Source organism: Varanus komodoensis, unplaced genomic scaffold (genome assembly GCF_004798865.1).
Source record: "Varanus komodoensis strain SLA01 unplaced genomic scaffold, ASM479886v1 scaffold102, whole genome shotgun sequence".
Classification (NCBI taxonomy): domain Eukaryota; kingdom Metazoa; phylum Chordata; class Lepidosauria; order Squamata; family Varanidae; genus Varanus; species Varanus komodoensis.
In genome coordinates this window covers 672,765-684,941 of record NW_025335279.1, presented here as the reverse complement: position 1 = coordinate 684,941, position 12,177 = coordinate 672,765, and the positions used below count along the sequence as shown (strand labels likewise).

Here is a 12,177-nt window from a genome sequence, read left to right as displayed (position 1 = left end):
AACGTGCGAGCAAGTTAGGCATGGATGTTGAACCTCTTTCAGATTCTATGTTGGAGAATTTCTTAGCGGTGGCATTCCAATAGTAGGTGAAGCCAAAAGGACAGCATCCAATCCCCACTCAAATGCTGATATATTTTACTTTAAATCTCTTACCGCAAGTAACTAAACCTTTGGAGAGGTATCTCAACCTTTTAGAATAGGAATAAAATGTACAAAGGCCAGGGAACCATCAAAACAATTGGTGAATGGGGGAAAGGTGAACTGGCCATGTGGGAAACTTTGGAAGCCTGGATGTGGCATCTGGGCCTCTCTTGAAATAATGCAACGAAGAATCAGCATTGTGGGAAAAGACGATCATGCTCGCATGGGATGATGGGCAAGGATTCTTGGGTAGCTGGAACAAGCTCTGATAGGGTGTGGAGCCTGTTGGTTCCCGCTTGTTCCTTCCCTTGGAGATGGACAAGCTGCTTACTATTTCCTTAGTGTTACAGCTGAGCCCTATCCATGCTGAAATGGAATCAACAGAAGTCCTTCAAATATTCCTTTATTCACATGTTTGGAAGTTGGAAATGGGAGAGGACATTTTCAGTGGTGGTTCCTCAGCTTCAGGGTGGACTATTTAGTTCTTTCGTTTTTATACTGCTCATTAGCCAAAGCTCCCTGGAAGATGAACCAAGTTAAAAATAAGAAAGACATAAAACAGTAAGACCACAGCAATGGTGATCAAATCAGCACAGAGCTATAGTAGCAGTACAGGATAAAATGCAATATTGAACACTAAAGTTAAAAAGTTATCCATTAAAATACTGGATGAATAAAAAGGTTTTCACCTGGCACTAAAATAATAAAGAGTAGATGCCAGGTACACCTCTTTGAGAAGCTCATTCCAGAGCTGGGGTGCCACAACCGAAAAGGCCCTTCTGGTGGCTACCCTAACTCCCTTTGGAGGGTGCTCCCAGAGAAGGACCCCTGAAGAAGGCCACAGGGTCTGGGTAGGTACATCTAGGACAAGGTGTCCCTTCAGATAACCTGGCCCCAGGCCATTTAGGGCTTTGAATGTTAATACTGGCACTTTGAATCAGGCCTGGACTTCAACTGGCAGCAAATGGAATTGGAAGAGGACAGGCATAACATGTTCTTGTGGGCCAGTCCCCATTAACAGTCTAGCTGCCCCGTTTTGGATCTGTTGCAGTCTCTGGACCATTTTCAAAGGCAGCCCCATGCAGAGTGCATTTCAATAGTCCAAACGAGAGGTTGCCAGAGTGTGGATTACTGTAACCAGGCTCTGCCTGTCCAGGAAGCATCCTAGCTGATACATCAGCTTAAGCTACTAAAAGGTCAATGCCACTGAATACACTCCTAACCATACTCAATGTCTTTCCAGTGCCAGGTTAAGAATTTTCTGTACTCCCAGGCTTTACAATTTTAAAACTATTTTTTGTCTTCAAAACAGAGTATTTTAGTCCTTGCATGATGATGCTGCATCCATCATGACAGGCTCCATAGCCACCCTGCAATGAGTGTAGAAAAGTTCAGGATGTTGTGTTGACTGTGATCTTGGCAAGGATGGGTTGTTAGGTCCGGTGACAAGCCACCCTAAAGCATGCCATAGATTCTGGTTGTCTTGCCAATCAGCAGAACAACCTACCCTTGCCAGGTTCACACAGCATGAGACACTACAGCACACATCTGCCACCGCTCAAATATTCGAAAGGGCAACCAAAGACCCCACAGGGAAATTCAGCCGCGGTGGCCTCTCACCACGGCAATCAGGATTACAAGCACTCAAGGATGGCCTCTGTGGCGATCCGACACTGCAAGATGCAGGCAGGTGATTTTGACCATCGAAGTCCTTTGCCCATGCTTGTGAGGGGGAGGGGCTGAGGCACAGCCAGGTTTTCTCTATCCTGGCGGACCCCACTCCTGGACTGACCCCTGGAACGCTGCTCTCTGCTCTGGCTCAAGTTGCACTGCCTTTTCGGAGCCCATGCAGGAAGGACTGTGCCAGCTGAAAGGCCGGGGGGGTGGGGTGGGGGGCACTGCCAGATCAAGGCCTGAGCTTGGACCGTGCAATGCATTCCTGAAGGTGGAGCTGGCACTCCCACCTATCCAGTGGCTATCTCAATGCCGTAGGATTTGACCCTCATGTATTTGAACTGATACCCTACCCTTCCACAAATCGTGTCTTGAGGCAGCTCACACTAAATTATGGGTACACTAAAAATCATCATTACAGTAGAAATAGAGCACACAAATGGCACCCACTAAATCAAAATCTTCCTCAACAAAATTTGAGCAAATGGCTGGCTGGGGAATGCACACCCCTATGTGCTTCTGATAATGGGGACAGAGAGAGAAGGCTTTCCTGAGGATCTTAAAATCCAAGCAACTTCACGTGGCAGAATGCAGCCTTCCAAGAGCCTGTTACCAAGCAATATAAAGCTGAGCAGCATTTTGAATTGGCCCTGAAAGGAACCAGCAGTCAGTGAAACTGTTGTGACTTTCTTCTTATAAAATAAGTCGGGTTCCTGGGTAGAGTGAAACCCTAAGCAAAGAGTTTCTGGCCTGTTGAGTCACTCATGTGAGTAAGAGGTTCAAAGTGGAAGCGAACAAGGGTACAAGTAAGCCATGCCTTCAGGGTAAACCCGTGGTCCAGGCTGATCAGAAATACTGTGCCGATGAAGTAATTAATTGGTTATGTCATAGAAAGGTCCTCTGTGGAAGGCAAGACCATTGAGCTGCGTCACCTTGCACAGTGTCTATGCTGTTTCAAGCTGAAAAACTGTTGCAAAAGAGCATCAAGAATGCAGTGGCTGAGTCAGGAGCAGTGCCTGGAGTTGCAAGAATGACTGACTGAGAGAAAGGTGTCAATTCCAGGGAAAATGGATAGTGCGGGAGTCAAAATGGAGCAGGCAGCTCAATCCTATGGCCGCTGGACAGCCTCTCGACTGGGAGTTGGAGCGCAGAGCACCTTCCCCAGACTCACCGCCAACACAGGCAGAACTGCACTGGCTCCTTCTGCAAGGCTGCGAACCAACCTCGGAGGAGGGGTTGAGTGGCCACTCTGGGGCGACAGGAAAAGGAGGAGACCAGCAGTGCTGCCATATGAGGCATCCCAGCAGCACCTCAGCCTTCTAGCCTCGCACTCCAGGGTGCCACTTGTAGAGAACTGAAGTTGGCTGCCTGGGCGCTTCGAAGGAACACGGAAGCAACCTCTGCTTCTGCACTTCTACCCCGCATCATAGGACCCTTTGCAAGCAAGGGTCCAGAACTCTGGCCTTTGGCAGCCTTTGACTGATGGGCTTCTATGATCTGTCAAAAGGGGGTGGGGGCAAAAGACGATTTAACTTCCCTGCACCCTGGGGGCAGGACAGCTGAATAGGAGAGGTTCCTACTGCACTTAACCCGCAGGCACGCCACCTGCTGAATACCCAACAACTTCCCTGTTGCTCTTCCTGCAATCGTATGCAGCTGCAAAAAGGGTAATGCCAAAAATAAAATAATAAAAAATATTTGCAATTGATTTGAAAAGGGGTGTGTGCGTGAAAACATTCTCATGGGAGAAGGCAATCATGCAGGAGGAAGCTGAAGGCAGAAGAAGAGGCAGACCAGCTATGAGGTGGGTTGACTGCAGAAAGGAAGCCATAGCTGCGAACTAAGAAGAGCCGAGCAGGGCTGTGGAGGACGGGGCTCCCCTTCGTAGGGCCTCCCTAAGTCAGAGATGACTTAATGGCACGTAAGCAATAGCAACAGCCATGCGGCTCACTGGATGCTTTTGGACCAATCACTCTTATTCTAACCTACCTTGCAGGGTCGTTCTGAAGATCAGAAGGAAAGGAGGTGGATTGGGTAAGCTGCCTCTGGGACTTTGCAGTAAGAAAGGTGGGATATAACAATAACAACAACAACAGCCACAACAACAAAAATCGGCGTTTGAGTATCATAATATTTCAATGACAATATGTATTAAAAATGTTTAAATAATTACAAATTATTGCTATTTATTTTTTTCTTTTCCAAAAAGTCATTGCTCAGCATAGCAAACAGAGCAGCTTTCCCTCACTTTTAGCCCCCATTATCCCCAGCCACCACGGCTGGTTGGGTGGGGATGCTGGGACTCGTAGTCCAACCCGTCAAGCGCCGCAGGTTGGCGAAGTTTGCCGTCGAGCCCGGCCGGACTGGCCGAGACCTCCGAAGAGGAGGAGCCGTCTTTCGGCGGGGAAAGGAAGAGGCGCTGCGGCCGCCTTGGCTGTTTGTTTGTTTCTCGCAGGAGTGACTTCTCGGCCGCCTCGCTCCGCCCCGGCGGCCCAGAGTGGCATCCAACCCATCAGCCACGTCAGCCGGGAAGCCGGCAGCCCTGGCCGTGGGCGGGCGGGCAGGAGATCGCCCCGACGGCGGGACCCTCCTCAGCGGCCGCGACCATGGTTCTGCTGACGATGATCAGCCGGGTGCAGGACGGGCTCCTCCTGGCAGCGTCGATGCAAGAATCGGAGCAGGTAAACGGGGAGCCGGAGGACCGGGCGTCCGGGGCGCGCGCAGCTCCGCCGGCCCCTCCACCCCCGTCTCCAACCACTAGGCCGGCCTTCCTTTCCCCTGCAGGCCCACCTCTGCAGCCTCTTTTTACAACCCTCAGCTTTAGTTTTTAGCTGCCCCCGGATTGGTTTTTGACAACCCTAAGAGCAGTGTGAGGGGGAACTTTACAACTGTTTATCCTCACTTCTTCTTTTCTTAAAAAAACAGCTAATGGGTTTATGGATTGTTTTGAAGTGGCAAGACCCCATTCCAGGCACCAACTTCAGTAAGGCTTACCTCCGATTAAATAGGCAAAATATTGTCTCAATTTTTAAAAATCTCTCTGCACACCCCAATTTCATTTGGAGGGGTTCTTTGCTAACTTTTTAACATGTGTGCAGTAAGCAGGTTTTTGTGTTAAAAGTTCCCCTGCAGTTTTCACCTGCTTCCCTATTAGGGGCCCTCCAGATGCGTTGGACTACAACCCCAAGCATCCCCCAGCCTTTGACTGCAGGATGCTGGGAATTGCAGTCTAACACATCTTGAGCGTCCCAAGTTGGGGCAGGTTTTTATTAAAGAACAGAAGTTCTTTTCCTGGCCGCTTGGACTCACTGAATCTTGCCCAGTCCTCCCCAACCTGGTGCCTATAACAGCTGTTGTGGTCCAGGGTATGATGAGGAAGACTTGGGTTTGCCTCCAGGGCTGGCACTGTACCATCTTGCATAGAAAGGACATGCCAGATGTTTGCTGTGGGTCCAGCTTTAAAAGCATCAGCTCAGAGCTGCAATAGCCCCTATGCAGGTGTCACAGCTGGAACAGATGCACCCCCCAAATGGCAGAAACTGGGAGCAAATCGCTGGCTTCATGGCCAGGGCTATGGAGTCAGAGTCAGAAGCAGTTCTTGGGTTACTGGGGTCAGAGTTGGTAAAAATGTACTGACTCCAACTCATAATAAATGTAAATTGTAATAGAAATAATGTTAAAATTTCCAATTGCACAGATAATTGCACAATAATATTTATTTATTTTATTCTTTGGCCAGGGTGACTTAATTTATACTGTTAAATTATATTGTTTTATAGGATGCTATTTATTTACGTTTGTGAGCCGCCCCGAGGCTTCGGCGAATGGGGCAGCATAGAAGTTCTCTAAATAAATAAATAAATAATAAATTCCACACAGGATCTATTTTAACAGGTCAGGGCTCTGAAAAGTAGCCTGCTAATTCATGCTGGGAGTGATGAAACGTCTTGTAGGTCGAGTGCTTGCAATTAGTATAGGAAATTAATTAGTATAGCAATTTCCTATATTGATGTAGAAATACAGGAGCTGGAGTCAAAGGTTTCATGTGTCAGCTCCACAGCCCTGTTCATGGCCCAGTTTCTGAGCTTCCCAAGGGTATTTGGTGGGCCCAAGTGGAAAATAAGGTCTGTATCCCACTAGGCAATTCTTATGCTCCCTTTAGCCATCTCAAAAGTAGGTATGCTTTGCCACTGGTGAATGGACTGCCCTACTGGAACTGGTTTACTGCGGAACTTCAGTCCCCATCTTTGGTATGACGAAAATAAAATTAGCCTACCTTGCAAAGCTGTTGTAGGGATTATTGTGGTTATGTGTATTTGTGAACTACTGAACACCTGGAGCATGCAATGCTGTTTCTAGCTTCAGTGGTCACGCTATGAGTGTGAGCTTTTGAGTTCTGCAGAACATTGATCTAGGATAACCTTTCCCAACCTGCTGCCTTCCAGAAGTCTTGGACCGTGACTCCCAGCATTCCCACTCCTCTGGAGGACACCAGGGGGGGAAGGCTGGACGAAATAGCACAAAGACGTCCAAAGTTCTGGCCAGAAATCTTGGCCACGAGGTCTACCGTTTAGTTTCCAAATGGAGATGCGCCTCCGGAATGATTCAGGGCACAATTCTGTGGCAATGCCTGTAAGTCCCCAGACTTGAGGGCTTGTAGTCCCCCATTGCAGAGGCAGAGGGGCAGGTGAGGCAGCCCTCACCTTCCTGGCCTCTCGCCCTGCCTGCTTCTAGTGGAGCGTCTGGCAGAGCATTTTGGAGGGGAATGGAAGGAGGCCGGGACAGTTTCAGAATATCTCATCTCCTGACCTCTTTAGTGTGCTCCTCTCCCTACCCCTGAACCCCCCATCCCCGATCTCCAAGGTCACTTTTCCAACCTCAAGAGCACACCCAGCACTGTTCTTTCCACGCCAGCTGCAATGGGGCAGATTCGGTAACCTAGGAAGAGAACCTTTTTGGCTAACGGGGTGGGATGTAAATCCAATGAATAAATGAATGAATGAACCCCCAAAGCAAGAGTACTGCCTCAGACATCAGATCTGGGAATCTGCCTTAGCCCAGGACTCCACAGATGCTGTCTAGGGATACAGAACGGCTCCTCAGTCACTGGTGGGTGTTGCAGGTATCAGTGGCCGTACGATGGTACCAGCCACGCTCTGGGCTTTATTTCTTTCCCATCCATCTTTCCTATGGTGTAACCCCTTTTGCAAGCTTTCTGAAAAAAACAGAGCTCTTGCACAGTGCAACACAGAGATCTTTCCTCTGCAGTCGAACCGGAACTTCCAAGAATATCACAACCAAGCCAAGCAGCTTTTCCGTAAACTTGGGGACCATTCGCCAAACCGGTGCTCCCTGGAAGCTGGATCAATGACTTTTCAGTAAGTGCCCGCAATGCCTTGGAGGAGAGAAGGGATGGGATCCCAGCATCCCACCACTCTTAGAGTTCATTGCATGCACCTTGTGTTTTCATTAGTGGCATCAAAGTAAGGAATCCCCTAATGAAATCCACAAGCCCCATGCTGAATTCCCAGTATATTGCCCCTGTGGGGGATGTGAACCCTCATCTCTCTCTATAATATGAATATAATGTGTTTTAGGGAGAAATCTTAATGCATGTTAGCCTGAAAATATCCTACCACCCCAGCATTCCCCAGTCTGCATAGCACTGTCAGAGTTTTTTCTCTGCAAATCGGTATAGAATTGCACCCTTATGCAGGGTGGGGAAATAATACAGTCTCCTGTAGAGATCCTTGGCTTTTATTGTTCTAGCCTGTGAAACCGTAAATAAAATCATATATTGTTAAAACCAGGGAATCAGGAAACCTTTGCCAACTAGGGCATAGCTGCTGCTTTTGGTATTTCAGGGTATCCAGACACCACAAAAGATACACACAGGCAGGTATGTGGGGCCAACTAAAATCTTATGGACTAGCAGCATTCTCTGAAGTTGTTTGCAAGGCTGCTACTACTAGGGTTGGGACAGATTCTAGTGGAGTCGGTCCCTCTAGCATTTCATTGACTTCCTCTGATTCTCAGCCTGGTCTCAAGCTGAGAAGAAGTCCACGAACGCTCGCAGAATGAAGGTTGCGCATCTGGCAACCTTCTTCTGTGTTGGATGCAGCAGCAAAAAGGTTGCTGCAGCTCGTGCAGAAGAGAAACGCTGTTTGCGTAGGGCATGGGGCTTGATTCCTAGCCAATGTCCCGAGAATGCTGGCACGCTTGCCACGAACTCAGACTCCGGGCCGCTGGAGAGCCAAGCCCAGGGAATCGAATGGATTCCCACTCCCAGATGCAGTCCTAGCTCCTGCTCACTTATCCCTGGACTGAAGAGATGAAACACAAAACATTTCCCTTTTTGTGTTCTCTGCATTGCAGTTATCTGATCAGCCAAGGCATTTGCTATCTGACGCTGTGCGAAGCTTCCTACTCGAAGAAGCTGGCCTTCTCCTTCCTGGAGGAGCTGCAGGCTGAATTCTGGGAGCTGTATGGGAAGAAAGTGTCCTCTGTTTCGCGACCTTATGCCTTCATTGAGTTTGGTATGTGCTACAGTGAGGGGAGCACGCACTCCGCTGCCCAGCCCATCACCACGCTAGACCTCATGGTGTAATCCAGCTTCCCCACTTGATGTCCTCCAGATGTTTTGACTGCAACTCTCAGCATTTCTGGCCTTTGCTGCCTGTGGATGATGGGAGTTACACTGAAAACATTCAAAGGGCACCAGGTAAGGGATTATATCTTTATTGGGTAATGCACATTTCTTTTTTTGAGAGATGCTGAACCTCTTTTAACCAGAAGGCTGCATATAGTTTCAGATTAAAGCTCCAGGGAGGTGGGCTTGAAGATAAAAGGGGCTGAGGCCACAGCAAAAGGGCAGGAGCAACGCGACTTTTGTTTAAGCTCTTAGTGCCAGTAACTAATCCTTAGGATAAGCACTGAAACTTTTTATGATGGGAAAACAAATCCATTCAAAAGCCGATGATTGGCGGTCAGGGGAAAGCGCCAGACTGGAGCACCGAGTGTCCCCTGAGCTGGCCCACTGGCCCGCAGTTCAACACCCCTGGTTTATTCCACAAGCTTGTTGCCCTAGTCACTTCTGCATGTGAACGGAGATATTTTTTCTCCTGCTCTGTAATTCTGAGGTTCAGGGCTGCCCAATGACATGGATTTGGGAGAAACAAAAGAAAGTGTTCACGCGATGGTCTCTTTGTGTACAAAATCTGACGACGAGGGACCCACTGATGGCAAGTGGGTTGATGGCTTTAAAGGGGGATTTGCCAAATTCACGGAGGAGGGTGAGAGCTCTGTCTGGACTGCAGGAAGATGCCAGGACTCTTGGTCTCCAAAGGGCCCAGTGGCTTTGTTGGAGAGGAATGGTGGTGGTCCAGCACTCCTGAAGGGGAAGGCTACCTAGAACACAGTCAGTCCCAGAACTGATGAACTCCTCTTTTCCAGACCTTTATATCCAGAAGCTGAAGAAATCATATCTGGATACCTGGTCAAAGCGCCACCTGAGCAGCATCAACGTGGAGCTACAAGATGTCCAGAAGATCATGGTCACCAACATCGAAGAGGTGCTCCAGCGCGGGGAAGCCTTATCAGGTACTGGCTTGGAGGAAATGAGGAAGTCGGCAAATCTCTATATTGCATGTGTGGTGTAGTTTTGGGGGGCAGGGTATTATTTCAGGAGCAAAGCTCCCAACTCTCAGGAAATGGAGTAGACTAAAGCAATTGGATGGTTGTGGAGGTGTCTGTGACCTTGCGCGTCCTTGTAAATATGAGGATGGGTCGGAGTAATAACACAGGAATCTGCTCTATATCTGATCCACCCCACATGGGTTCTTTTGTACATGAGAGATGCAGCACCTCAGGCTCAGGGCCCACACCTTCCCCTCTGGGGTCCTTTAGATCAGGGTTCTCAACCCTTTTTTTGCTCATGACCCCCTTCGGAGCCTCATATACCTCTGCAACCCGCCTCACAGTCACTCTTAGCTGGAAAAAGGGTACTTTACCATCTGCACTGTGGTCTTCTAGAAATGCAACACTTAACTGTGCCTCCCTAGAAATACCGCACCCCTCCCCCCCGTGGGGCGGGGACATACGACCCACTGCCTTAGATGGCCATCCTACCTTCGCTGGCCCTGCCTCATTTCCCCAAAGTGCTGACGGTTTGGTGATTTCAAGGCTCATGCAGTTTTCCCCCATTCTAAACCGTTGCAATGCCTAAGGCTTAGTTCCCGCCAGTTTAGAGCTTTAAGCCAAAACTCCTGGATTTTTTTTCCCGTATTTCACATCATTCCTTTTGCTCTTTCTGTCATCAGCATTGTCCACCATGGGAATCTGAACCTCAAGAGCTTGTTCAAAAGGAGTTTGGCGGAGTTTCTGCATCCTTGCCTTACTCTAACAAAGAGCACTACTCCAGCAGCTCAGACACAGACCTAACCAAAGTAGAGGTGGACATACCAATCTGGTTCACTTTCTTCTTTGTTGTCGTTAGTCGCGAAGTTGTGTCCGACCCATCCCAACCACATGGACAACATTCCTCCCGGCCTTCCTGTCCTCCACCATCCCCCGGAGTCCACTCAAGCTTACACCAACTGCTTCAGTGACTCCATCTAACCACCTCATTCTCTGCCGTCCCCTCCTTCTTTTGCCCTCAATCGTTCCCAGCATTAGGCTCTTCTCCAGGGAGTCCTTCCTTCTCATTAGGTGGCCAAAGTATTTGAGTTTCATCTTCAGTTCCTGGCCTTCTAAAGAGCAGTCAGGGTTGATCTCATCTAGGACTGACTGGTTTGATCGCCTTGCGGTCCAAGGGACTCGCAGGAGTCTCCTTCAGCCCCACAATTCAAAGGCCCCAATCCTTCAGCGCTCAGCCTTCCTTATGGTCCAGCTTTCACAGCCATACATTGCATGCTTTCTTCTACATTCAGTTATTTACAACCTCAAGTACTTTTTGCCCCATATGTGAAGAAATTAAAAATTTTAACATTCTTATTTTCAAATAACAGATGGAAACAATATTCTTCCCCATCTGCACCAGCCAATTCTACTTGTTCCAGCAACACCCAGCCTGCCTGGATGCCACCTGTCTATCATATGAGGAGCCCGCTAGGGCAAAAAGACAGCCATGCTTGTGAACCCATCCACAAGCATGGTTGACAGAGAGATTCAAAGCCAGACTTGTGAGAGCTACGCATCCAAAGTCCTGGGTCTGGATGGACAGATCTGTCAGTTCCCCCCACATTTCTTTCAATCTCAAGCTCTTTCTGTCCTCTTTATGAGGAAATGTGCTTGTCTGGTTAGTTTCTTATTCAAACAAACTGAACAAAATTCTCGCCTACCCCATGTGAGCTCTAGCTTGGTCCATCTGGCTCAGCCTTGTTGTTGGGCATCAGCTCTTCTGAAGGTGTGTTGAGTGAAACTTTGGTGTCTTGAATATGCATTTTTGGAAATACATTAGGAAACCTCATCTTTGTTTTTCTTTTTTTCCCTCTTCCCCCCATATCTCTGCTATCAGCTCTGGATTCCAAAGCCAGCAACTTGTCGACTCTCTCCAAGAAATACCGTCAGGATGCCAGGCTCCTCAACAGCCGCTCTGCTTATGCCAAAGCTGCCGCCTCTGGCCTGATTTTTGTGGTACTTATGCTCTATGTACGCTTTTGGTGGCTTGTGTGACTGTGCGGCCTTCCCTCTTGCCACCCTCCGCCCCATCTCTTCGGTCCTGCCTCATTTGGGACACCTGAAGCAAAAAGGGCATGTGTTCCCAGCCATCTCGTCCGAGGCAGAACCAAGATAAGCAGTGCCCTCTCCAGGAGAAATGTGAACTATGATTTTTTTCCGAGAAAGTGTTCAACTTGTTATAAAGAGATGATTTTCAATACAGCATTTTTGGCCACCTTGTGGCCAAAACTAAAACGATGGTTTAGAAGTCTGGTGGAATGAAGACTTATTTAAAATTGCTAAAGATTTTGTTGTGCATTGAATGCATAAAGTGTTTGACACTATCTTCTGCCTTCAGTAAAAAGAGGGACGGTGGCAAGGAGAGGAAAAGAGTTCCTAAGAAGAGCCTCCATACTGAAAGAGCCTGTGGCACCACTGACAGATTTATCATGTCACAGCTTTCTGCCACAATAACTCTGTACATTCTTAAGATCCACCAGTCTGTGTGTCTTTAGTGGAAAAGACTAGAACACTGCTCCCTCAAAAGCAATCTTATGCATAAAAAGTTGGGTGTCTTGTGCCTCTCCCCACCCCTGATTTTTTTTGCAGCTGGACTCCTTTGACGGTAGACATTCAACTGGTCAAGCTGCTGTAGCTGCATCTCCATGCTGGAAACAAGCCGGCCTTTGGTCAGCTTAACAATTG

The 12,177-nt window shown here is 48.4% G+C and overlaps 1 protein-coding gene across 1 annotated transcript; it reads left to right on the top strand.

Moving 5' to 3' along the window:
• Positions 1 to 4,356: 4,356 nt before the first annotated feature.
• LOC123017807 (vesicle-trafficking protein SEC22b-B-like) lies at positions 4,357 to 11,729 on the top strand. Its single transcript, XM_044419395.1, has 5 exons — positions 4,357 to 4,496; positions 7,084 to 7,193; positions 8,191 to 8,351; positions 9,268 to 9,414; positions 11,330 to 11,729. Exons 1-5 carry the CDS (start codon positions 4,422 to 4,424, stop codon positions 11,485 to 11,487), a joined length of 651 nt encoding a protein of 216 aa, XP_044275330.1. The 5' UTR covers positions 4,357 to 4,421; the 3' UTR covers positions 11,488 to 11,729.
• The last annotated feature ends 448 nt before the right edge of the window (positions 11,730 to 12,177 follow it).

Bases quoted from the DNA above. Each gene is read 5' to 3' on its own strand.
- LOC123017807 (XM_044419395.1), top strand. From the start codon at position 4,422: ATGGTTCTGCTGACGATGATCAGCCGGGTGCAGGACGGGCTCCTCCTG. The intron at 4,497-7,083 runs GTAAACGGGGAG...TTTCCTCTGCAG, and splicing joins CGATGCAAGAATCGGAGCAG to TCGAACCGGAACTTCCAAGA. The intron at 8,352-9,267 runs GTATGTGCTACA...CCTCTTTTCCAG, and splicing joins TTATGCCTTCATTGAGTTTG to ACCTTTATATCCAGAAGCTG.